The 26,481-nt window shown below is 39.4% G+C and overlaps 1 protein-coding gene across 5 annotated transcripts in view; it reads right to left on the bottom strand.

The window, feature by feature from the left end:
- Positions 1-1,770: 1,770 nt before the first annotated feature.
- Positions 1,771-26,481, bottom strand: part of Rheb (Ras homolog, mTORC1 binding) — a 45,469-nt gene continuing 20,758 nt past the window's right edge. For 4 of the 5 annotated variants that reach the window (XM_005326686.4, XM_078040851.1, XM_040291241.2 and 1 more), the window contains 7 exons: positions 25,144-25,215; positions 18,997-19,064; positions 12,581-12,663; positions 5,731-5,787; positions 5,562-5,609; positions 4,801-4,882; positions 1,771-2,284 (listed from right to left, as the gene is read on the bottom strand). In XM_005326686.4, the coding sequence (XP_005326743.1) occupies positions 2,192-2,284; positions 4,801-4,882; positions 5,562-5,609; positions 5,731-5,787; positions 12,581-12,663; positions 18,997-19,064; positions 25,144-25,215 (503 nt within the window). In that variant the 3' untranslated portion in view covers positions 1,771-2,191. Of the gene's footprint in view, positions 2,285-4,800; positions 4,883-5,561; positions 5,610-5,730; positions 5,788-12,580; positions 12,664-18,996; positions 19,065-25,143; positions 25,216-25,800; positions 25,867-26,481 lie in introns of all 5 variants that reach the window. The other variant, XM_078040852.1, reaches the window with a different exon arrangement.

Below are 26,481 nucleotides of genomic sequence, written 5' to 3' on the forward strand. Positions count from 1 at the left end.
GATTGGTGAAGCAAATGAACATGGGATTTGCACTAGTGGTGACTGCTGTCATGACTTAGGGCCCCCCAAACCTAGCACGGTGTTTGGCACATGTAAGCAATTCAACTGTCTCATGGTAGGGTCACTTCTGGGCCCACAGTGGCATCTCCAAGGCTCAATGTAAGCCCCACAGGGCTACGGAGCTCTGCTGTGTTGATAGCACTTCAAACAGCCCCTGGCACATTGTAGGTGCTCAGGAACCAACCAAAGAGCAGGTGGACCACCCCATGCAAAGGACTGACACTGTGCTCCCTGCAGCCAGGAGGTCCAGTGCTTTAAGGTTCACTTCATGAAAACAGAACTAATGTCTAGTTTCATATTTGTACAACCTTCTAGTACAAGATTCTGTGAGTTTTCTTTACATAGAAATAACTTTTTAGATGCAAAGGCTGATAGGATGAACTGGATCCACATTTAATGTTGGACTCATATATTTTGAACCAACATTTTTAGTTCTAAGATTAAACCCCATTAATTACTGTCCAAATTAATACTTCAAAAGTATATATTTGGTGGAGGTCTTCTAAGGCTTGAATTTCATCCAAGGATGATAAATGACATAAAAACCTTAAAAGATTCAAAAGAATAAATAGTATGCTCTAAAACTACAGTTTTTCATTAAAAATCAGTTGTAAGCTAGGAGTGGTGGCATGTGCCTGAAATTCCACCAACTCAGGAGGCTGAGAGACTGGAGGACTGCAAGTTCAAGGCCAGTCTCAGCAGTTTGGAGAGGCCCTATATCAAATCCTCAAAATAAAAACGAACCAGGAATATAGTTTAGTGCTAAAGCACTCCCGAGTTCAATTCCCAGTTTAAAAAAAAAAAAAAAATCAATTGCAAAGCAAAAGTATATTAATAGAGTCAATGGTAGCATTTGCTGATGCTAGAAAACAACCCTGAGAAATTTTAACTGGGAAGAAGTCTTAATTTAAAAACCACAGCTCAACTCCAGGTTTGACTTAAAAGACCAGGTGAGGGCTACCCCAGCCTCAGCACTCATCCTCACACCTGGACCTGAGTGAGGCTACGAAGTACTAGGATAAGATGATGGAAACACCCACATCCTCTAAACTGCCAAACACTGTGGAGAAAGCAAATCTAAAGTGTCTCTTTATTTACTTTTAGGTGGTGCTGAGGATTGAACCCAGTACCTCACATGTGATAGGAAAGTGCTCTGCCACTGAGTTATAGCCCTATAGCCCTAGCCCTAAGGCTAGGGCTTTTGGGGTACCGGGGATTGAACTCAGGGGCACTGAGCCACATCCCCAGCCCTATTTTGTATTTTATTTAGGGACCAGGTCTTGCTGAGGCTGGCTTTGAACTCGTGATTCTCCTGCCTCAGCCTCCTGCTGGGATACAGGCGTGTGCCACCACACCTAGCCTTAAGGTGCTTCTTAATGGCTTTTCTTCAACTCACACACGGAAAAGGTGCCGGGGAATTCCATGGCCCTCCCTCCCTGCTCTCAGCATCAAGTCACAGTTCAGGGCTCAGAGCTAAAGGGGACAAGAGTCATTACTAGGGAACTACCTCTGCCCTCAAAGCCTCTCAGTTCTGGTCAGCAATCCATCCCATCACTGTCTGGGCAATGACAGTGCCCTGTGGAGAGAAGGTACCTGGGAAAGTTATGGGCCATGTCTTCCACTCATTCCTGGGATCCCTCAGAGTCCTCCTGAACAGCAGGAAAGAAAGTAAGGTTTTCCTTCAAAAGTCACATTATATAGCACAAAGAATTAAGGTTTGCAGCTATTTATTTACAAGTATACATTTAACACAATGAAATAAACACTGATATATTGAAGCCTCCTAGTTAATAGTAGTGTAACAATATGTATCATTTGGATGATTACATTATTTTAAACAACAAACTACACTGAAAAATTAATGCCGATAAAATTCTTGGTCATAATATTATTAAGAAATACAATATATAAATTGAAAATATGATTGCTTAAAATTTGAACATGGAAGTGAATTCATTTGGACAGAGTCAGAGTTTAACATAATCTGAGGGTTGGGGGGAGGGCTCTGACCCAAATGATATCTTTCAGGTTAACAGAAGAAAAAAGAAGCATAGTTTATCTTAAAGGATAACGGGCAGTTGGCTTCTTCAGGTAGAATATATTCCCAGTGTCCTCAGGTTTGCAGCAGTTATTACATCACTGAGCACGAAGACTTTCCTTGTGAAGCTGCCCCATCAATTTTTTCTGCCTCCAAAATTATCCTTCTAAAAACATCAACGGCAGTCTGAAAAGGAAGAAAAACCAGTTAGAAAGCTAGTTTTCAAGTAGTCAGTTTCACTGTGGACAGGATGAGGAAAGAGCTCCCACCACCATGGCTGCAGGAGGGGGCTGGAGGGCTTAAAGAAGTCCCAGGACTTTGGGGCCTCCTCATTTGGACTCCCATTCTGTGCCATCCCGTATCTTCCTCAGGGTCCTCTGGACCTTCAGGGCCCTCTCCCTTGTAGACCTTGCTTTCTTTCCCTGCAGCTTTCTGTTCCCAAATCCCTGGCTCTAGGAAGAGAGGTGCTTTTCTTGTCCTCTCTGTCCCTTCAGCCCCTCTCTCCCTACACCTTCCAGCCAGCTTCGACTGACACCTGCAAACCCCAAATTGCCTGCCTCCCTGCAGTCCTCCTGGTTACCACCTGTATATCACCACATCTGCCTCCTGACTCCTTCCAGCCCCACTGTCTCCTCTCCTCTAATGACTGTGATCTCTAACAAGAACCTCATGGTCCTTCATGAGAAGGTGTGCCAGCTTGAGTGGGAAACCCTCTTTCACTGAAGGACTAGGCAAATTGCCAATCCCTTCCTTTAAATGCACTGTGATGATGAAAAATATGCCGTTCTCAAAGTCCCACGGGTGGGCCCCAGCCCAGGTGTCATCATCACCAGCAGCCCTCCTCCATTACCCACCACACCATCTTCCTAGTCCATTTTCTCTTCAATTCCCAGATTCTCAATCCACAGGAACCTGATGTGCTGATCTACATTTTTCCTGTCCTGCAGCAGATTCTTATTCTCATTTTCCTTCTGGGCCAGCTTAGATTCCATAGTTCACCCTTGTGGTCACTGAACTTCATCACCCTTCTCTCCAAGTGTCCACCTGCACAGTGCTGCAGGCACAGCCCAGAGGAGCACACAAAATGGCTGCTCACTGTACACCCACAAGCAGGAACTTGGGGGACTCTTGGTGCTGCCCAGCAACCTAACCACAGCCCCCCACCCCCATCACTCCCAGAAGCAGGCTCTAGGTCTGGCCCTCTCCAGACTCCCCCGCTCTCAGCTTCGCCTGATAACCTGCTTGACATTTCACTGGCAACAGAAGCTCCATTCATAAGAGGACTCTGCATCTTCCATACACCAAATGGACCCACCCACGTACTCTGCCTTCCAGCCTGTTGGTATGAATGATGTACTTGTGTTCCTGACTGATCTCAAGCAGGAGCAGGGACCATCCTTCTCATTTAATCAAGGTCACTGGCTTAGGATCACACCTCACTATCAGAAAACATTGTGTACAGGAAAAAAAATGAGATTTGGGTTAGATTTAAATTTAGTCCTAGTTCTCCTATCATACAGAGAGATCTTGGGGAAACTTATTTAACTTCTTTAGACCTTAATTTTCTCATTTCTAAAAAGAGTTGATTCAACTACATAAAGACAGAGCTGACACCCAATAAATGTTGAATTCAATTTTTAAAATGTAGCCATCTCTCATTTACTAATCTCAACTTTTGTTACATAAATTCTTACTATCTGTATTCCAGAACAGAACAGATTCAGATAAATTGCTTGCTATATGGAACCTGGAAACCAATTACAGATTTAATATCCTCCAGGTGTGAACACAGGAATGAAAGATTTAATGATCAAAGGATACCTGGATTGATAAAAACTCACCGAACACAAAAACATTGTACTCAACAGTATGGAGAATATAAAGGTGAGTGAGACTCTTGGATCTCAGAATGAATTAGGGGTAAGAGAGAAGAAACGACTCTAAATTTCAGGTGGATGAATCAGGAAGGGGCCAGTGAGAAGATGAGCCTTGAGGGCTAGGAATTTCATCATGGGGGAAGAAGAGGAACATGACAAGAAGGATGCCAGCTGACTGCTGGCCTCATTGACTGGCCACCAGCCACTCTTGCTGGATTGCAGTGTCCTCAGAAAATGAAAACCATATATTTATCTTGCTGGAAGATCAAACTAGATCATATACAGAAAACACTTTAAAAACTAGGCAACACCATGCAAATGTATGAAGACAGGAGACAAGGACATTTCGGGACACAGACAAGACTGAGCAAAGTACCCACTATGTTTAAGGGAACAAGAAGCACGGGGACATGTGAGACCCTGTGAGAGAAGTACAGAACCGAGCACTGGGGCATGAGGGCTGCTCCACACACAATGCCAGGAACTGGCACTTTGCAAGCAGAGATGGCACCATCGGTTTGCAGGTTTAAAAAATTCAGGGCAGCAAAGAGAAGTGGTGAGAAAATTGAGGGCGGGAAATGAGCTTGGACACTAAAATATGCACTCAAGAACAGGAGTCTGAACTAAAGTCACAGAAGAAAAAGGAAAAGGCAAATATGTGGAGCCAGAGAGAACAGGCTGACATCCTTCCTAGGACATGCTGCAGGGACGAAACTGGTAATAAAATGGCTCCTAATAATTTCTGTGTTAAAAATAATAAATATATGACTCACTTTATTCTATAGACTGAGAAGGTATGCAAAATGAGTTTTAGAAACTACATACCTGATTTTCCTTAGCAGAAGATTCCAAAAAAGCTGCATTCCAAGATTCTGCCAAAGCTTTCCCTTCTTCATAACTGATCACCCTACAGGAAAAAGAACATTCCAATTCTTTGATCTTTATTGGATAAAACACCTCATTACAAAACAGGCTCCACTTTGATCGATTTTCTTGTGAGGCAGAACCATACCCTGCTAGACACCACCAAGAAGAAACAGAAGAGCACCGATTATGCCTGGGTTGGGGAATATAAAGGACCTTGCCTTATGGGGTTACCCACTCTCCAGCAAGCTCTGGGTTTAGAGAACATGACTACATTTTCCAGTATTCCAATATCTGTAACAAATGCCTACTTCATAGCAGGGATGTGAGGGCTCCCAGTTCACTTGTGCTGAGCAAAGGTTGCACAGGGCTCCTCCTCCCTGCTACTGGGCTCCCTGGGTATGTGGACCCTGCTTCCCAGTTCATCACTACAATCCCAGCCTCAGTACTCAAAGTATTTGGTGAAAACAATGGATGCTACTTTTGTCACAGCAGATAATCTCTGGAGAGTTTTCTACACAGTTTGCTGCCTATTCTAGAGAAATGTGGTGGTATTTACATTGTAGTTTTGCTTCTGCTGTGCATGACTGCAACACTGCTAAACAGAGAGAAACACTACAGCTAAAAAGACTATCAAACAATACTTAAAACTGGCAGCTCAGTGACTAAATCAACTTGGACTTGATCTTATAAATCAACAAATGATTTAAAAGGCGACATACCTTTCCATATGCAGGTCTTTCTTATTTCCCACCAACATAATTGGTATTCTATTTATAACAAAAAAAAATAAAAACCAACAAAACACAAATTAGTGACAGATTTTATCACTCAGATGATGCTATTATAATAAGTTCATGTAAACAAAAAAGATAAAATAGTGCTACTTACTGTACTTTCCCCACCATATCCAACAATTTGCCATGGATAACTTTAATCACTTCAAAACTATAAAACAAAAAGTATGAAATCAGACATCTACTTTAATGTTTTCAAGTGTAAACTGTTGACAGTGGAAGAAAAATAGCAACTAATTGTTTTAACATAGAATTATTTTCCCTACCAATCCTTTCCCACATGTATGACACTCTTTTTTTTTTTTTTTTTTGTAGTTATGGGAATACCTAAAGGGTAACAGGTGAGACATTAAATGGGCAAGTTTAACAAGAGGCCAAGAAACACAAACTTTAACCTCAACTCATTTAGTAAAGAACAAAGTATTTAAATATCAACTTGTAGTGCTTTGCAAGCTGTTGTGTCTCGCACTCAGCCCTGACATCTCCTTTTGTTTACTAAGCATAGTCACTCTTTCTGGGAGAGCAATCTCTTTATTCAATGTGCTGATGGTTTTAGACTGTAGTTGGGTCTCAATCACACATCTCTTGGACCCAACTATGCATTTTTATAATGTCACAATGATAACTTAAAATCTGCCATTGAGATTATTTATGCCACTGACTGCTGGCAAATGACCACAAACCATTCTTACCCTCCCCCAGAAAGCCCGTCATCAGCATTAGCCAGCACACTACAATCAACCTTCACAGCTGTCCAGAATCAGAGTCTGACTTCTTACCCCTTTCCTCACCCTGGCCCAGCTCCGAGCCTCCCCTATTGCAGCCTGCATTACCTACTGCTGCCCCTTCCCTCCAGCCTCTGCTCAGCACAGCATCCAGAGGGATCTGCAGCAGCAGCCTTTAATGGGCACCCACCTCAACTTGGCAATGCCCTCCCACCACTGACCTATACCCCACCTAACTCCATCCACCTCCATCCTGAGGTGACGCCACCTCTTTCTACCTACATCCATCATGCCATTCCTCTAGCACTGCCAGAGCCTCCAGTCGCCTTCCTGACACTTGGAATGCTCTTTCGGTTGAGATTCCCTCACTTCTTTCCAACTCTCCATTCAAGTGTCACTTAGAACTTTTTTGCTCACCCTACATGAATTCACAAATTCCCTCCATACTTCTCATGCCCTTGCTGCTTTCTGTCTCTTGAATAGAAACAATCTCCAAGAGGGCAGGGATTTTGCTTTGTTCACTGCTGTCTTTAGCTTTGGAACAAGTACGCCTGCTGAATGCATTCCACACTATGCTATTTTAACCTATGCACACTGTTACTTGGGTAAAAACCTAAAATAAACTTAATTGCCTTCCCACCACCACAGGTCAACAATGGATAGGATGTCCCAAGCACTGCAGGCTGCATTACAGAACCCTGGTTCCCCTAGAATGTGCTGTGTTTGCCTGAATCTAAAATGTACAAGTTCTTGGAAGATGGTGGTCAGTCACATGAGAGGCAGTTGAAAGGACTGGGACTGTAGGTGGTGTGAGGCTGGTTCCTCAGCTGCCCTGCTCCGGGAGCTATACCCTGTGCACTCTCCTAGAGGGCAGGACTTGGTGACTTGATTCTAATGAACAGAACATGATAAAAGTAATAAGAAGCCATTTTTAAGTTTAGGTTATTGGAAACTGTGGCTTTTGCCTTGCTGAACATTCTCTGTCACTTCCTGTGTCCTGATAGAAAGTACCACCTGGTAAAGAACTGAAGGCAATCTCTGGCCAGCAAAAAACTGAGAACTCATTCCAACTCTCAAGGAGCTGAAACCCAACAATGGCCACACCAATGACCTTGAAAACGCCCTTCCCTAGCCAATCATCTGCATGGGACAAAGTCCTAGCAGACTCTAGCCCCTGACTCTGCAGCAGAGAACTGAGCTAAGCTCCATCAATGTTCCAGATCTACAGAAACAATGAGGTAAGTTGTGTGTTGTTTTAAGCTGCAATATTTTTGGATAATTTATTATGCATCATCATACAGACATTCTTTTAAAGGCAAGTAATCTCTATTTTTGCCTTCAAATAGTGCCAATTTGTTATGTGAAAAAAACAAAACAGCACTGTTTCTCTATAGGTCTTAAAAGACCATGTTAGGGCTGATGAGGGAACACTGTAGGAGACGAAATTCAGAGCCTGTCTACAAGATGAGACAAGACAAAAAGATATCCTGGAATGGACCAATTGTGCACAACAAGCCAACAACTCCCCAATCCATTCCAAGAGTCCCATGGATTCCCCTTAACCTTGAAGCAGAACTTGACTAAAAGCTTAACAGACATGTTAGACCCTCTCAGCCAACCCCTACTTAAATGACTAAAAGGCTGACAACAGGTCAGATGGTTGAAGTCAGCAGATTTTAAATTAGGATGTTAGCAATTTATATGTTTTTGAAAAGTTGCATTAAAAAAATGACATAATGCCTTGCACAAGAGAAAACAATCAGTAATAATCATTCTGAGAAACGCTGTCAGTGCACCACAGCTGCCTCTAGCTAAAAAACATGATAAAAGATCCATTTGTTCCGAAACACCTGTTTATGCCAGTTAAATTCATCATAAAGTCACAATTTATACAATAAACTCTTAAAATGAGTATAGTTTTTTGTTTCTCTAAAAACTAAAAGTCAAATACTGTGGACCAATTTACTAAAGATACTGTTCCTTGTTCCTTAGTGGGGGCAGTGGTACATGCCTGGAATCCCAGCTACTCAGGGGGCTGAAGTAGGAGGATCACAAGTCCAAGGCCAGCCTCTCAGCAACTTAGCGAGACCCTGTCTCAAAAGAAAATGAAAAGGGCTGGAGGTGTAGTTCCGTGGTAACCACGCCCCCCGCCCCCCCAACCATACACACAAAGGAAAGAGACAAAACACTACTCCTTAAGAAGGCAAGAAGGTGCACCAAAATTACTGCCAAAAAAAAAAAAAAAACTAGGGGAAGAAAATTGTACAAATCTGTAAATAGTCCAGAATTAGACTGTTTCACAAGTATCTCATTCTTAAGAAACTGGAGATCAAAGTTGTCACATTCTGTGCAAGTGATATAAGAAAGGGAGACACAGAACATAAACGAGTAAGCTCAGACTCAAAGGCAATGATTCCAGAAAATTAATGTATTTATGCTTTAAAAGAAAACACTATAGAGATTCATGATCTCCTTTATTGATTTTTTTTTCCCCATTAACTACTTTTGTGTGTGTGGAACTAGAAACTGAACCCAGAGGTGCTCTACCACTGAGCTATACCCCAGTTATTTCTATTTTTTTGAGACAAGGTCACTAAGTTGCTCAAGCTGGCCTTCACGTGAACTTGCAATTCTCCTGCTACTTTTAGCCTCAGCTTCAGGAGTAGCTAGGATTCCAGGTGTGTGCCACCACTCCTGGGTCATTAACCAAAGTTTTTTTTTTTTTTTAGTGGTTGGGTACTAGTGATGGAACCCAGGAGTGTTTAAAAACGGAGCCACATCTCCAGCCCATTTTATTTTTGAGACAAGGTCTTGCCAAGTTGCTGGGGTTGGTCCTCCTGCCTCAACCTCCTGAGTCCCTGGAACTACAGGTGTGCACTGTCATGCCCTGCTAACCAATGTTTGTTAAGTATGTATCCTGAATGCCTCAGGCAGGAGTTGTTTGTTTAAACAGACCTAATTCATAATTTACAAAGGTGACTCATCCAACATTATCAAAGGGGATAAATGAAAACCCAAACATTCCATTTTTCAAATCTGGGTTCTTTTCTATTTCTAGGATTAATTAATTAATTAATTTTTGGTGTGTGTGTGGGTGGGGGGGGTGTGCTAGGGATTGAACCCAGGGGCACTTAACCACTGAGCCACATCCCCAGTATATATATATATATTTTTAATTTTGAGGTAGGGTCTCACTAAGTTCCCAAGGCTAGTTTTGAACTTGCAACCCTTCTGCCTCAGCCTTTGGAGTGCCTGGGATTACAGATGTATGCCACCTGTAGAAATTATAAAATGGAATATATTCTTCCTTTATATTTGGTCAGAAGAAACAATTCTTTAGGGACTTTATGATAAAAAGGTATAACTTGATAGCTCTGTTTTATTTCACAAAATAATGAACAATGATTATAATTCAGGTAGAGGCTGAATTCAACAAAGACAATAGTTCTGATTAACAAATTGACATTTTCATAAAGTTTTATACAGATTTCTTTTAAAAAAATAAACAAACAGCACTCCTCCCTTATTTTCTCATGTTTGAGATGTACTGAGAATCCTCATTAAACCAGGATGAAAAACATCACTCAAACAGAACACTCCTACTTCACAAGAAAAAACATGGTCAGAACTTGCAAAGGTACCACTGCGATGACATGGGACACTTTTTTCTCTGCTTTGCATTAGGTCATAACACACAAAGTCCTTAGTGAGCAAGTTTTCATATTTTTAAATCTAGTTCAATAAATTTTCCCCAGTGACAAATACGGAGTTTCCAACTTCAATGTCATCTATTCTATGGCCACCAAAAAAGGAGGTTAAAAGAAAAAAAAGTAATAAACACATTAAGAACATTTTTTATCCACTATTTTAACTCCTCAGAGTGATAATTATAAAGTAACAAATGTTATTTTTAAAAAAATTATATTTACAAACAATGAAAAAAACCTGAATAGTGTTTTCCCAAGTAAATCAGAGAAATAATGGAAAATTCACAATCAAATCTGATCTTGCAACATTCATCAAATTATTGGTATATTGTTTTGGTCAAGGCATTATATGTCAGGTATATAAATTGAAAATTGTAGAAAATATTTTTTTTAAAAAAATATTTATTTTTTAGTTTTCGGCGGACACAACTCTTTGTTTGTATGTGGTGCTGAGGATCAAACCCAGGCCGCATGCATGCCAGGCGAGCTCGCTACCGCTTGAGCCACATCCCCAGCCCTTAGAATATATTCAACAAATGAAGCCTGGACTAAGTTTTGTGTGTAACAAATAAATTCTAAAAACACATAACACAAATTAGAAAAATATTTGTAAGTAGTATGAAAAAAAGAATGAACGTTTCACTATTTAAGGTATTCTTCCAAGTCAAAAAGTAAATTAACTCTGGTACCAAATTAAAAAGAAGGCAGTGATTTTATGTATAAAATCTAATCTTTTTTTAGTGACCAAAAAAAAAAAAAAACCAAAAACAAATAAACAAAAAAACCCCATACAGGTAGAAAAGTAAGTCCTTCTACTATTGAATAAGGAATCTTATATAACAACTTACTGTTTTCAAATAGTAAGAAACATGGGAAAATATATATGGTAAATAAAAATATGAAACCATGAAAAATAAAGTATAAAACAGCATCCAGAAAGCAAATATTAACAAGAGAACAATCTACACAGAATAAAACAAAGACCAGAAAGAAACACTCGAAGATGCTAATAATATCTATGTTTGGGTGGCCTCCCCACTTTCTATTTCTCACATTTCGCCAGTTCTCTTTAACACATAGTTCTAATCCTTGGTTTTGTCTCACTTGTAGGCTTTCTCAGGGACTGCCAGTGTGGGGTCTATTCACAAGAGTGGCCACAATATCCAAACAGTTTATAGTTAAATCTTAACATCTCAAAGTATGTTTCCCTGCCATGGAGAAAAATGTTAAGTAACACATTCCTAGAGAAAAGGAGACTATAATTTTCACTGGCAGGATAGTGTGCAGCGATAAGGATCCTAGACACTGTCCAATATGGCAGCTGACAGCCACATGTGCCTACTGAGCACCCGAAATGTAACTAGTGTAATTGAGGAAATGAATTTTTAATTGTAGCCATTTAAATAGCCACATGCAGCACACTACAGACTTCCGTCACTGTTGGAAGTTCTACTGGACAGTGCTGGACTTGATTGTGGCATTGTAGACGTGGATATGAATCACAACACTGTCACATACCGTCAATGCCCCACTGAGCAAGTTACTTTACCTCTCTGTCAATCTACCTCTTGTCAATTCCACCTTCTACTGAAGGTAGAAAACAAAACATTTCTGATCAAAGATTGTTTACGGTAGCAAATAATATATTATTAAGGCAGACTGCATAGCAAACTCCCTCCCACTGACAATGACATTTCCATTAAGTCGAAGAAAACAAGCTATTCCTAATGCCCAGGGGTCTGCTTCTACATAACCATCTCCATTCTGTTCAGAGTCACTAGTGACAATACTTGCCAGCTTTGGTAATGGGAGATAGCATAATAAATACATGGCTAGAGGAACCAAAATCCACCTTAGCAACAAAAACAGTGGCTTCATTTTTATATAGATGAGGTTTTATTACATAAAACCTCATTTTGCAAATTCAAAGAATAAAGTATTCACCAAACTCAGCTGCCCAAATTGTATTGGAAAATCTATTCCAGATCAATATGGTGAAAACACAAAACCAATTCACAAATCTCCCACACCTTTTCTTTTTTCTTTCTGGTATTGGAGGTTGAGCCCAAAAGTGCTTAATCACTGAGCAACATTCCCAGTCTGTTATTATTTTTTATTCTGAGACAGGGTCTTGCTAAACAAGCTTATGCTCGCTTTGAACTTGTGATCCCTCTGCCTCAGTCTCCTAAGTCATTGGGATTACAGATGTATGCCACTATGACCAGCTGTATTTCCCATTTTAATTAGCAGAAAAACTCAAGTCATGTTCCATCACTATCTAGGCAACCTAAAGTAAGAAAAAAAAAAAAAAAAGATTTTATTCTATTAACATAACAGAATTTGTATGGGTGACACTAATTTTCCCCTTAATAACCTGACTGCTTTGGGGGGGGGGAACCACTAAAATACATTTTGTATAATAATCAAGTCTAATTGTTACTACTACTAATTTAGCATCATCCTTTAAAAGGATTTGTGCTATCTATGTGTAACAAATAAACTGAAGCCTTACCTTTTGATTGATGTAACAGAATACACAAGAATATAACCATTAATATCTATGGAGTATGTCTGAGGAAAAATGGAATATTCATCCTGTGAAAGAAAAAATAATTAAAGTCTTCATAGACCATAACAAACACACATTTACCCAAAGTTTTTCATATACTACAGAAATCAAAAAAAATCAAAGAAAAACAAATAAACACAAAGTGTATTATTATCCTAGAAATGTAGTTTTCATACTGAAGATTTAAAAACGGTTTAGAGGTGATAATGTGCTTAATGAAGACATTCATCTTAGACCTCATAGGAAATTATAATGCCTACTAGTTACACCTATCTGTATTTTCTTAAACTGTCAAATTATGGCTTGTCCTATTCTCTGCATGTAAGTCAATTGGCCTGGGCATCATTTTATGGGTTGTTTGAAAGCTGCTGCCACCATTTGAGGGAGAAAGAGGAGAGTAAAAAACTATTAGAACTAATCAGTGTATTCAAGACCTTTGAGGACCAAAAGAATTATTTCTGAACAACTTTAGGAGTTAAATACGAAGGTACACACTATGCAATAACGTCTCTAGTCTTATGAAGCAGTTTCACAAAATTTTGCTTTAGATACTAAATTGTTAAAGTGTATAAAAAGTTCTAATATCAACATAGATTTCATCACCAGGAGTCACTGGTACAAACATTTCATCCTCAGTTGAATGTAACTGTCAACATACCACATACCCCAAGTACCCAAACACTATCAGAGAAAACTCACCCCACCATCAGATCAAGCAGTGTCTGCTGACTTTGCAAACCCACAGTATGGTCACAACTACTGTTCATGGCCCAGAATCATGGGTATTGTGGCACACATCTGTAATCCCAGCTACATGTGAGGCTCCCAAGTTCAAGGTTAGCCTGGGCAACTTAGGGAGAGTCTATCTCAAAACAAATGCTAAAAAGGGCTGGGGATGTAGTTCAGTGGTAGAGCACTCGCCTAGCACGTGCGAGGCCCTGGGTTCAATCCCTAGTACCACCAAAAAATAAATAAACAAACAAATGGGTTTTGTTTTAAACTTCTTTGATATTATTAAAAAAATAGCCATTAATCATAAAATAGCTTTTCTACTTCATAGAACTTACTATAAATGCAAAATTAAACAACTGCTTTCATTATCAGTACAACTTTCATTAAACCAGTATTGAAGATTGAACCTACCATTGAGCTAAACCCCAGCCTTTTTTGGTGTGTGTACTGGGGACTGAACCCTGGAACACTTATTAACCACTGAGCCATGTCCCCAGCCCTTTTTTGTATTTTATTTAGAGACAAGGTCTCATTGAGTTGCTTAGGGCTTTGCTAAGTTGCTGAAGCTGGCTTTGAACTCGCAGTCCTCATGCCTCAGCCTCCCGAACCACTAGTATTACAGGATGCACCATGGCGCCTGGCCTCCCAGCCATTTTTAAATTTTACTTCGAGAGAGGGCCTCATTAAATTGCCCAGGCTATCCTGAATTTGCAATCCTGCTTCAACCTCCAGAGTAGCTGGGATTACGGGGTTGTGCCACTATGCCCAGCTCAATATTGACATTTCAAATCAGTAAGAATAAAAATGTATAGGAACAAGTACAGAGCAGTCTTGGGATGGTTGGTTATGTCAGATCTGTGATATGCACTTTGGCAAAAATGTAGTTGAGAGGAATCAAGTATTTAAAGATGAAAATTTAGAGTAAATGCAAAGCAGGTGGGAGAAATTTAAAAAAATCAATTAAATAAATGAAAAATCAATAAATTTCAATGTAAAAATGTTCTTCCTGGCTGAAATCTCAAACAAAAGCCATAAACAAAAAACAAACTGAGGGGCTGGGGATATAACTCAGTGGTAGAGCCCTGCTTATTAAGCATGCATGAGGTACTTGGTTCAACCCCCAGTACTATCATAAGGAATAAAACCAAAACCAAACCCAAACAAAAAAGACAAACTAAAAACAAAACAAACCTTGCATCTCAGGTCATAGACAAACTGCTAATTTTCTGCACCATAGTAAGGGATCTCTTAAGTCAATAAGTAAAGACTAAGCACCCAATAGGTAAAAAATGGCAAAACACACAAACAGGATAACTTACAGAAAGTGAAATACAAATGTCCTCAAACATAAGAAAATAGCATCAAAGTCCCTTCTAATAAGAAAAAAAATTAAAATTACATTGGGGTGCGATTTCCCTCCATCAAATTGGCAAATATTTAAAGATCTGGTAACACATGGTGCTGGTAGGGGGCTGGGAAGCAGGCATTCTCATTTGCTGATGGCAAGAATGTAAACTGGCCTTATGCAATATCACACCCATAAGTTTCCTTACATATATACTCTTTCAGATCTAAAAAGACACCTGGCATGACACCTGAGACATTCACAGCAACATTATTGGTGGTGGCAATAATGGCAACAACTTAATACTAATTTGCATATTCATGTACAAAATACTTTAGAAGCATATACCAAAAACAAAGAATAGGGGTTGTGAAAGATGCTAAGAGTGGAAAAGACTAAGTTTTCTATTTATTTTCCTATGCAAATTTTATTTTTGTACCATGTGCATTTAAACTGATTTTTTTTAAAAAATTAAAGGTGAATTTAAATTCCATTTTAAAATTGACCATTACTCACTGTCTTGTCATTGAATTATTTCAATTACTAAAATAGAACTTTTTCTCCTCAGAAGTGGGGATTGAACCCAGGACCTCATGCATACTAGGAAAGTGCTCTATAACTGAGCCATATCCCCAGCCCTTTTAATTTTTTGAGATAGGGTCCAAGTTGCCTGGGCCGGCTTTGAATTTACAACCCTCCTGCCTTAGCCTCCCAAGTACCTAGGAATGAAAAGTCCAGCGACAGCTCACATTCTTACTCAAAAATTCATTTAAGGTGTATGCTTTCACCTCAAAATTAGGCCAAGCCAAAGTACTTTATACAAACTAAAAACAGTCCTGTTTTTAAACTAAGCTCATCATTATCCCTAGCTGGGCAATGAAACCACAGTGCTATACAGTCATGTACCAAGTTAACAATGCTTTGGTCAGTGAGGGACCAAATATATCGTGGTGGTGCTGTTAAGATTACAACTGAGCTAGAAAATTCCAATCCCTTTGTGATGCTATAGTTGTAGCCATCTTAACAGAGTACCACAACACACTTTGTGGTGATGCTGGTTTTATATGACTGTACTTCCAACCCAGTTGTATAAAGATATACAACACATATAGTCATATAATCACCAATGAAGATGACAACAGTTACAGGTTTCTATACTTACACTATAGTATGTTTTTTGAAATTTTACAGTATACTCCTTCTATTTATTTTAAAATGGGGAGGGTGTAGCTCAGAGAGCACACATTTGCCCAGCATGTTCCAGGGCCTGAATTCAAATTCCAGTACTACTCCTCCCACATATAAAAAAGAGAGAATGAAAAAAATAACACTGTCTCTTGAATCATTTTTCTCTTCGGTTGTTTTGTTCCCAGCCCTAGGAGCAAGTCTATACTAGAGACACACACATACACTGTACAGCCTAGGCTGCAGTAGACTATGCAAGTAAAGTGTACTCTATGATGTCCACACAATGGCAAATGGCCTAATATTGCATTTTTCAGAAGATGTCCCCATCTCATCTACTGATCAAATACCACCTGCTATCTGTGTTGTAATTTAGCAATATATTGAGTGTAATTTTACTCCTAAAAGGAGTAACAAGTAAACAAATTTTCTCTGCATCATCTTTTTTCTTTTTAGGGGGATGGAATCTGATTACATTGTCCAGGCTAGTCTGGAATTCCTAGAATCGAGATATTTTGTCGGCCTCCCAAGAAGCTGAGACTACAGCACCTGGCAACAGATTACTTTTAAAAGAATTTGCCCTTTCATCATTTCTCCCTACTATTATCAGTCTTAACCCCAGAACTAGCTCAGTTTGAATGCAAATGTAGGAGTTTCATTTTCATCAGGTTTTCTACAGAATGTGGAGTAGAACCAAGGCAGGAAGATGCCAGTTATTTCACCCTCATGAATCATAAATACAAGTGTATCTTATTATTTTTATCTCCCAACTGAATATTATCTTTAAGAACTATCAGCTGCAACAAGAACCAATTATTCAAAGTCATCAAGTATAGGTATACTTTTGTGTAAAAATTCTCTAAACACTGTTTTCCAGTAGTAACAGAACCCAGAGAAGCAGCAGAGCTGGTAATGTAACCTCTGCTCCTGTTCTATCATATGCCATATCCTCACTCCTTTAAGTGTGATTCTTTCAGTTTCATTATCTGTATTACAATATCATTAAAACACTTGCGAATGTTTCAAGCATAGGCTCTAGTGTAGAATAGTACCTCCAAGAACAGATCTTCTAGGCTGATAAGGAAAACTAGCATCAAAACATTTCCTCTCCAGCTCTGCCAGTGTCTAGAACCCTGTGCTACCACACCCCCCCCCAGACATTCATGGCTGTCGATATCAACTGTTATCACCTAGGTCTCTTCCAGTCTCAGCACAAGGACTAGAGAGAGTAGTGTATGATAATAGTCTATGAAGGCAGATGACACCGTCTCCACCCCTTTAAAGATGAAGGTGAGGGCCCAGCAAGGCTCATTCACTTTCTTGAGGTCACTGGGTAAGAAATGCTGTGTCTCAAAGCCAGGCAGTGGAACTGTCCACACTCTAGACACCTGGGAAGCCCTGGGTCCCTACTGGCTTGATGTAAGTTTCTACAGCAATATTCATGGAAACGATTTATCAGTTTACATACTTACCTCTACTTTTCAGGAGCTTAAATAAGTTCTTAAAGAAGATTTCAAATAAGGATATAAAAGCAAACCAAAATCTTAATGCCAGAATCCCAATATCAATGGAAAGGCCATACTTATTGGCCCAAGATACTCTAAGCTTACACCTGTTGCCATTACCAGCAACACCCCCTCCACTAAATGTCTTGGCTCAGGCAATAAATGATCTAGTTACCTTAACCATAAAGACAAGATACAGGATCTCATACAATTCCCTGCCCAGAGGCTCAGGGAAATCTTGTCAACTGCTTCTCCTCTGTTCCAGTTAGCCCCAGTTTACATTCTGCCACAGAACAAGTGCCTTGCAGGGCAGAGCCCACGATGGCTCTGCTTGAACAGGACTGCCAATACGTCCTGATTATACTAAAGTTGTATTATATCCACCACCAAGTATGATCACATGGGGTGAGGGAGGGAGGTGCATCCCACAGCACTATGTATCAGCTCAGAGATGGACACATTTGGTTTATTTTCATCCAAGCTTTCAGAATGCAAACTCCAGGGTTTCTCCAGTGCTAACACCACTCAATATAGCTATTTCTTGTTTTATGAGGGGGACATACTTTCCTTCTATATTCACTTCAGAACATAAAGCAGAGGGAATTTATTCCCAGACCACAGGACACATTACATTATCCTGGGTATACTCCAATTTCCCCAGATTCCAGAGAAGTCTTCATTCAATATGGCAGATCAGATTATACCACCCACCTTGCTGCTAGCCTAGTCCTTTGTGATTATGAGATGCAAGGGAAGGAGGTGTGAGGCACTGAATTCTCAGCTCTTTACACTCCCCACCCTCCAGTGAACAGGGACAAATTCAATCTAATAGAATGGTTTCTAGTAAAGGCGGTCCTGGGTGCCATGGAAACCAGGCAGCTAAGCTGTCAAAAGGGCTTTTTTTTGTTTGTTTCCAGCAATACTCTTCTGTCTTTTCCCTTGTTCCCAAGTCAGTTCCCCTGGTGATCCATTTTACACATCACTGCTATAATGATTAACCTGTGAGTGTCCTTTTGGAGGGATAATTTAACTTGGGGCAATCACCTACTGTCTAACAACTCAAACTGATAATCTTTAATCTAGTAATCACTTTCAAATCTGTTCTCATCATATAATCTAACTACATAAACTAAAGACAGCACTCAGCTGGATCTTGGGCTCCAATTAAAGCAGTGTTCCAGTGCCCAAGTCTGTGTAAGTGTAACCAGCTATTTTTGCCCCTTACTCTTCTCTTGCTGGTCCCCTGAGAAAGATATGCTTTTGCTCTTAATGTAGGAGAATACATAGGATGGAGGGAGCGCTGATGCAATTCTCTTAATACAGAACTGAGGTTCAGAATATAGAAAAACACCGTCCTGCAGGAAGTGTCAACCCTCACAATGCTAAGAACACACAATCCTAAAGTAGAAAACCAAGTGACTTGGAAACCTGCCATACATGTCTTAGAAAAGACAAAACAGATAGCATATTAACATTCTGTTTTACACAGAGCATGAGGGGTTTTCTTGGCATCACTGCAGTGTTTGGAACTCTATTAGGCTCGGGCCATTGGACATGCTGCATGAGATTCTGAGGCTCCAGAGGTCACTTACTTGCCCAGCCGTGTCTACAAGTTGAAGATGATATTCTTGTCCATTTACTGTGATCAACTTTGTGAAAGCTACAGGGAAAAAGGGAATTAAGTATTAGTTTAAATAAATTAACTCTAGACCACTTAAAAGTTTGAATAATGACAACTCATCAAGCACAGGGTCCCTAATAATCTCACAAAAAGGTTCCATGAATGAAAAGAAATGAGTCTTTGGAGTTGTATAGATTCTCCCCTACTTCCGTTATTTAACTAAGAATCACTCAGGCTGACCACAGCTCAGCTTGGGAAAACCCGGAGTCTTTTCCAAAAGAAACTGTAATTAGACCATTGATATCCAAGAAAAATAATCGGAACGCTCTGTGATGAGTCCTTTCTCTTGTAAATAACTGAAATGTACTTCATAAAGTCTGAGGTCTAGAATGAAACAAAACCACAAAAACTTTCCATTAATGTATAGGTATTCTGGTATCAAGAGCATAAATAACTAATATTAATTGAAGTGCTAAGAATTTTTAAGCACATAAAAATTTTAAACAATTTTATCAACAGATAAAGCAACAATGGAACAAATGCTCTGTACTGAAACCACCATTCCTTCTTAAAGATCAAAGCAATTGATCATCAACTTCTTTACCTTACCAAGGGTGATGGGGATCAGATTTTAATAACTTTGGGAAGTCAATTCAGAATTCTAAGGAGAGAGGCTCCAAATAAACATTCACAAAAAAGAGGAAAAAACCATCAACAGTAACAGAATATTGTATACCCAGTCCCAGCCTATCTTGGCTGGTCATTCCCTGTGATCAGAGCCAGGTAGCAGAATACACCCCTTGCACACCTGAGGTCCTACTTTGTTCTCATACCCCAAAAGAAGAACAAAACAATAAATGCAAATTATTCAAGAAAACTTTACATTATAAGGAGGAAGACAGGAAATCCCATCTTAACTATAAAAGTTCCACAAGAAGAGATGGTGGCTAACATCACTAGCTTTACTCTCTTCAATACAAGCAGGAGTGCCAGCAGGCCAACACTGTACACTATCCTCCAACCTTTTCTGAAATGATCACTTTAAGGAATCAGGTGAACCAGATAAAAACTGAACCGGAGTATTTCAAGATGGGAAATGCCAATGTGACCTGTTCACTGATTCTAAGAAAGAACTGCATTGTGATTTTTCCAATTTGGGATCAACTGGCACTGCAGGACCTTGAGATCACTGTCAGCCAGTGGGCTATCTGTGAGAACCTTTCAGTCAGGTGTCAAAAAGTGTACATTGCCAGGCATGGTGCTATATGCCTTAATCCCAGTGACTTGGGAGGCTAGGGCAGGATTCCAAGTTTGAGGCTAGAACCAACAAGACCCTGTCTCAAAATAAAATAAAAAGGGCTCAAAAGGTAAAGGGCCCTAGGGTTCAATCCCCAACATCACCCTACCCTCCACACAAGTGTGTGTTTCAATTTGATGAAAATTATGAGAAACATTGGTGAGCAATAAAACCAATGACCCTTAATTAGAACTCAGCACAGATGGTTATGATGTGTAAATAATTATCACAAAATTCCTGAAACAAACATCATTCATTCATTCAAAAACTACTTCTTTGCTGTCACTACCAGCAGCACTGTTCTATGTGCTTGAGATGCTATAGGTTCCTGACTGGGAGCTGACATGTCATGAAGAGACTCACATACCTACCTACCCTGCTTGGTATCCAGTGTGATCTGGGGAAAGATCATTTGACACAGGTCACATGGGAAGTGAAAAAAAGCAATAATGTCAAAGCACCTGAAGCTAAGAAAGAAGGCAGGTAGATAGCTAGCTGGAGAGTTATACAGTTTGGAAGAGTATAAGGTGGCCTTAGGAGACTTTGGATCTTTATTCTCAATGTGATGGGAAACCATGATTCTTGAGTAGGGGAGTAACCTGATCTGATCTATATCCTTAAAAGGTCACTCTGGTAATATTCGCCTGAATAACAGGTGAAAATGAACACAGCGGTAGTCAAGCAGAAGCCAACGACACAGTAACCAGCAATCCTGACTAACCAGACTGCTGTGATCTCTAAAAGATGATGACGGACTGGATTGGGGGGGGGGTGGGGAGACGGACGCTGGATGTGCTCAGAGGCAGAACCAAAAGGATCTGACTGGTTAGAAGTGGGTCATGAGAGAATAGAGTTGGGATGATTCTAAAATTTGGCTTTAACAGTAAGATGAAGAGAGCTTTTGCTAAATCTAAGAAAAGACTGGGGAAGAAAACTGGGGGTCGAAGAGAAAGGGGATGAATAGTTTGGTTTGTTAAGCTTGCAATGCTTATTAAATAACCACGATAACGAGGGCAGTTAAATAAAGATATCAATGAAGAGAATGAGGCTGGGGAGGCACATTTGTGGGTCTATAGCAAACTGAAGAGGGAAGGTCGGGAGTGCAAAGCAACCTATACTGCTAAGTCAGGGAGATGCACAAGATCAGTCAAGGAGCCTGGGGAAGTACTGGCCAGTGACCTAAGAGCAAGAGGGCAAGAAATATATTGTGCATAAGAAATAAAGGAAAGAAAATACTAACATTCAAGGAGATCTTCACATATAAAGGGATTTAAATTCCTTTACACAAAGCAGAAAATGAAACTGAAGACCTTCTATTTTATCATGGGAAAGGGCCTCTGCTGGTACTGTAGAAAAAAATGGAAGAGAGGACAGAACAGCAGCAAGTCTATTCTGTCCTCTAATTCCAACCAGGAGTAGAAACAGAAAGCTGACTTTCTCTTGATATCACTTTCCTTAAGCCTTCTTTATCCTCCTTTTTCAATTACTAGAGAAATTAATACACTCCATTCTAAAAACCCTCAAATTCCCTTAAGTAGATTAATAGCTATTTACCAGTAGCAGCTACGAGGCAAGCTAACAGAGGTTGCTAAATTTGGCATTCATGAAGTGAGATTTGTGTTACTAAAGTAACACAAATCTCACTTTGTAATGTGCTCAGTGTTGTTTTTAATTCATATCCCACTGAGAAAATCTAGCAGCAGGCAAGCTTGATAACACTGCAAAACGTCTAGAATTCCCCAAATTCTCCTAGGAGCTTTATCATTCATCAATAGTGCTACTGTGAGATGGCAGAGGTTATAAACTATTGCTATTTTTGCTTTTTAAATGATAAGCTCACATTTGTTTAATTTTACTGTATCAGTAAGTCTGTATTTTGTTTGATTAATGCAATAGTAGATGACAAAGCACTTCTGCATATGCATATTTCTGGCCTAAAAGTTTTCCCAAACTACAAAACACATGGTTTTATTCAAGTTATTTTCTTATACCCCTATGGTTAAAGATGACAGGATCTCCAAATTTTAGCTTTTACAGTAATACTTCATTGAAATCTGACACCACTGAATGTCTACTATAAATAGCCCATTCTCCCACTGTAAAGATAACTATAAAATAAATTGCTAGATAATTTCCAGACCTAGGGAGTACTGAATTTTTTAAAATCCGAAAATCATCCATATTAGCAAAATGTTCACAATAACCTTTTCCTCTCTTTAGAATTCACTGCTATTGCTAAAATGTTTTTCCACCAAATAGAATCAGGGTAGAATAGATAGTCTAGCAAAGACTAACAGAAACATGATGTTGTTGTCCAGGTATGACATGGACCCTGAAAGCACACGTGAGACAAAGAATACTGATAAGTGAAATGCTTGGGAAAGCTATAACCTAACCAGTGAATTCATCCATTTGGTGGATTAATAATTTGAATGGATTAGTGGGTGGTAATTATTACAGGTGGGTAGGACATGACTGTAGAAAGTGGTCCAGGGGAAGTGCTTGGGGATTATGTATTTTGTCTTTGGCTCCTCAAGTGCCTTCTCTGCTTCCTGGTTACCAGGAGGAGAGCAGCTTTCTCTGCCATGCCCTGCCATGATGTTCTCTCTGCCTCACCTCTGGCCCAGAGTAACAGAGTTGGCTAATCATGGACTGAACCTCTGAAATTGTGAGCCTAAGATAAACTTCTCCTCTTCTGAGTTGTTCTTGCTAGGTCATCGTGACAAAACTAACACAGAGTGGACAGAAATTGAACAGATTTTCATGCCAGAATATGCCTCACAAACCCTCAAGGGAGTCATGAAATTTGACTTTCATCTCTGCTCTTGCCTAAAAGACTTTAATGAATAAACTGAATTCATGTTTGAAATTTAAAAAAAAAAAAAAAAAAGCCCTCACTGTTGAGCATTTTGGGAAAAAATTTAAAAACACAAATAAAGATGACATTGACACTGTTGGGAAGCCAGTCTAGCCAAGAGAGGAGGTGTGTGCCTATTGTCCCAGCTACTTGGGAGGACACTGCTTGAGCCCAATAATTGGAAACAAGTCTTGATGATATAGCAAGACCCCATCTCAAAAAAAGTAGAGTTATACCATTCTGTTTCTCAGATAATTTTCTCAGATAATATGTAAGTTGAACTTTCTTCTATCAATTACTTACCTATGAAGAAAATGTATTTATATAAAACACCATGATCTTCCTTCCAACTCAACTCTAAGTGGTACAAATCTACAATCATAATAACCATTATTACATGCAGAGCTACCAAGAAAATGATCTTCTACTATTCTATGAATAAAATTCCCAAATCAGCCTTATCTTTTTAAGACCATAAAGTCCCAATTTGCTATATTTAGCAAATATTAAAGCTAAGATCTTTGTTTTCTTATGTTCTTATTCCAGCGGATAGATAACCAAACCATTCACCTTAGCATCAAATTAATGTGCTTATTCTCTAAGTACCCAGCTAAATGCAATACAGCCTGTTCAGGACTCCTCTCTGCAGATAACCAGCAGTGATTACTTCCAAAAGTGGTCTTGAGTTAGTTTAGCAAAGGACAGATTTCCTTTTTCACCAGGATAGTGGGGCACAAAAGAAATTTTAAGCCAGCAGTTAAGCAAACTTTCCCCGTAGAGGGCCAGAGAGTAAATAGTTCAGGCTTTGTAGGCCACACAGTTTAATTATGCCACTATAGAGCAAAAGCAGTCAAAGATAATATGTAAAGAAATAAGCAAGGCAATAACATAAATGTTCCAATAAAACTTTATTTCTGGGTGCTGAAACCTGAATTTCATATACTTTTCACATGTCACAACATTCTTTGGACTTAAAAAAAAAATCATTCTTAGCTTGCGCTATACAAAAACAAGCAGTGTGCCCTTCTAACCTGCAGTCTGCAAACCCTCTGTTAAAAAGCAAAGCACTGAAGTACTTCTTTTGCAAGATGCAGGCATGAACAGAGTTGTTCAGTCTGCTTTATGTCTACCATAACAGAAGGTTTTGATCCATCCCATATTTAAATCTGTGTTCCTGCTGACAAATCTTAGATCTAAGACCTGATTTCAAGAATCTGAGAAGACTGGTTCCAGGGTTTACCTAGGATTCTAAAATAGCTTGAAATAAGATCAGTTTCACTCCCAGCAACTCAGCTTCCCTGGATGTTACTATTTAGATTATCCTCTGTGGTCCCTAGAATTCTTGTGGAAGATTTTTAAACCATTGATTCAAACTAAACAAAGGTTGGCTGTGGCTGGTTCTGGTTGTCTGTGCTTTTTTTTCTGCACATGGCCTGAAATGCCAACAGGTTCCCTGAGCCAACTTCTTTTTAATGCTATAACTATTTGCTCCAACCCCAGAATAGCTTCTTTCTATGTAACCTCTTTCACGTCTTTAGGGCTGGAAGTGGTTGGGGGTGGCTAAGCTTCTGCAAGAGTAAGGGATTAGGGTATGGAGTGTTTTCAGCTTGAACTCTCTAAAAAGGCTACTTCAGAGAGGAAAAAAGAAAGGAAACAAAAACAAAAAGAATGTGCTCTCTACTACTATTTTCTTGAAGCATATTCTGGATATGAACATTCAAGGAGAGGACCAGATCCTAGTGACATGAGTAACAATTTCTACATGGCAAGGAATTTGGGCACTGAATGAAAATAATCATTCAGTGTAAAGTAGATAAAGTTTCTGGAAACTTTCTTTGACCCTAGTTGGAAAAACACAGATTTAACTGAATATCTCCCTACAATAAAGGCCTCTAGGAATACACACGACCATCTGTATGCAAAAGAAGCCTTCTCAACTTAGAGGAACTCAAAACAATACTTACTGTTTTCTATGGTTGGATCATAGGAGTCCACAAACTGGCCTTCAACAAACTGAATCGTCAGTGAGGATTTCCCTATGGAAGAGAACAACAGCTCAGCATGTACTGGCATGTTAAGGTAGACAGATTCTGCTTAAAAAAAAAAAAAAAAAAAGTCACTCTAAATTTGAAGAAACTAAAGGACCAGGGTCAGAAAACATCTGTAATTATCATTTGAGCAATTTCAAAAAGCAAAGTACCGTTCCTTAATTTGCTTTACATAAGACTTAAAGCAATTAAGCCATTATGAACTAAACAATTCTAAGACATTAACAAGTATCACTGACCAATAAGGACTTCACATATCCAGTTAAATTGTAGACTCTTCAAGAAGATCTAAACTAGGCTGACTTCCTCTGGTGTCCTCGAAATCTGGCTATTTAATTTTATTATGAAAATGTAGTTTACATGTGCTCTTTTATATATGGCTGTTAAAAGCGTTACCAAGTATAGCTTTCAACATCAGTAATATGAAAACATGTAACATAAGCCTTTTATTTCAAAAACTCCTTCAGATAGAAATCCTATTCCAATTGTTCAGCATTAAAGACCTGGGAGTGTCTAGAAAATTAAGAAATATTTTAGGGGCTGGGGATGTGGCTCAACCGGTAGCACACTCGCCTGGCATGTGTGAGGCCCGGGTTTGATCCTCAGCACCACATACAAAGATGTTGTGTCTGCCGAAAACTAAAATTAATAAATATTAAAATTCTCATTCTCTCTCTTAAAAAAAAAAAAAAGAAAGAAATATTTAGATTTCACCAGTACCAACTGGGCCTACATGTTAACACAAGAACTTCCCACTTCCCTATTTGTTTTCTGAAATTTCTACTGGAGAACTTCAGAACAGGGTATATAACTATTCTGGGAAGAAACATGGAGAACTCAAATCGATTAAGTTATCATCAAGATGGGATTGTGGCTCAGCGGCAGTGAATTGTCTGGCATGTGTGAGGCACTGGGTTTGATTCTCAGCACCATATATTAAATAAATAAATCAATAAAGGTCTAACAACTTAAAAAGAGAGAGAAAGAAAGAAATAGTAAGTTGTTCCTCCCTCATGTCACTTCTAAACCTCTCTCTTTCACATCCTCAGAACATTATTAAACACATGCTCCACATGCTTGCCATATTCTCTTCCATCTCAAAAGGTATGTATGACAATCACACCCTGCACTGCTAGGGTCTGTAATGATGGGCACAAAACCACAGGGAGGCAGACTCACAAGCTGTGAAAGGTTTTCACACCAAGACATTCCCCACAGGCTCAAAAATTAAATCAATTCATTAAAAAGCTGGAA

The sequence above is a fragment of the Ictidomys tridecemlineatus genome, chromosome 2 (assembly GCF_052094955.1).
Source record: "Ictidomys tridecemlineatus isolate mIctTri1 chromosome 2, mIctTri1.hap1, whole genome shotgun sequence".
Taxonomy (NCBI): domain Eukaryota; kingdom Metazoa; phylum Chordata; class Mammalia; order Rodentia; family Sciuridae; genus Ictidomys; species Ictidomys tridecemlineatus.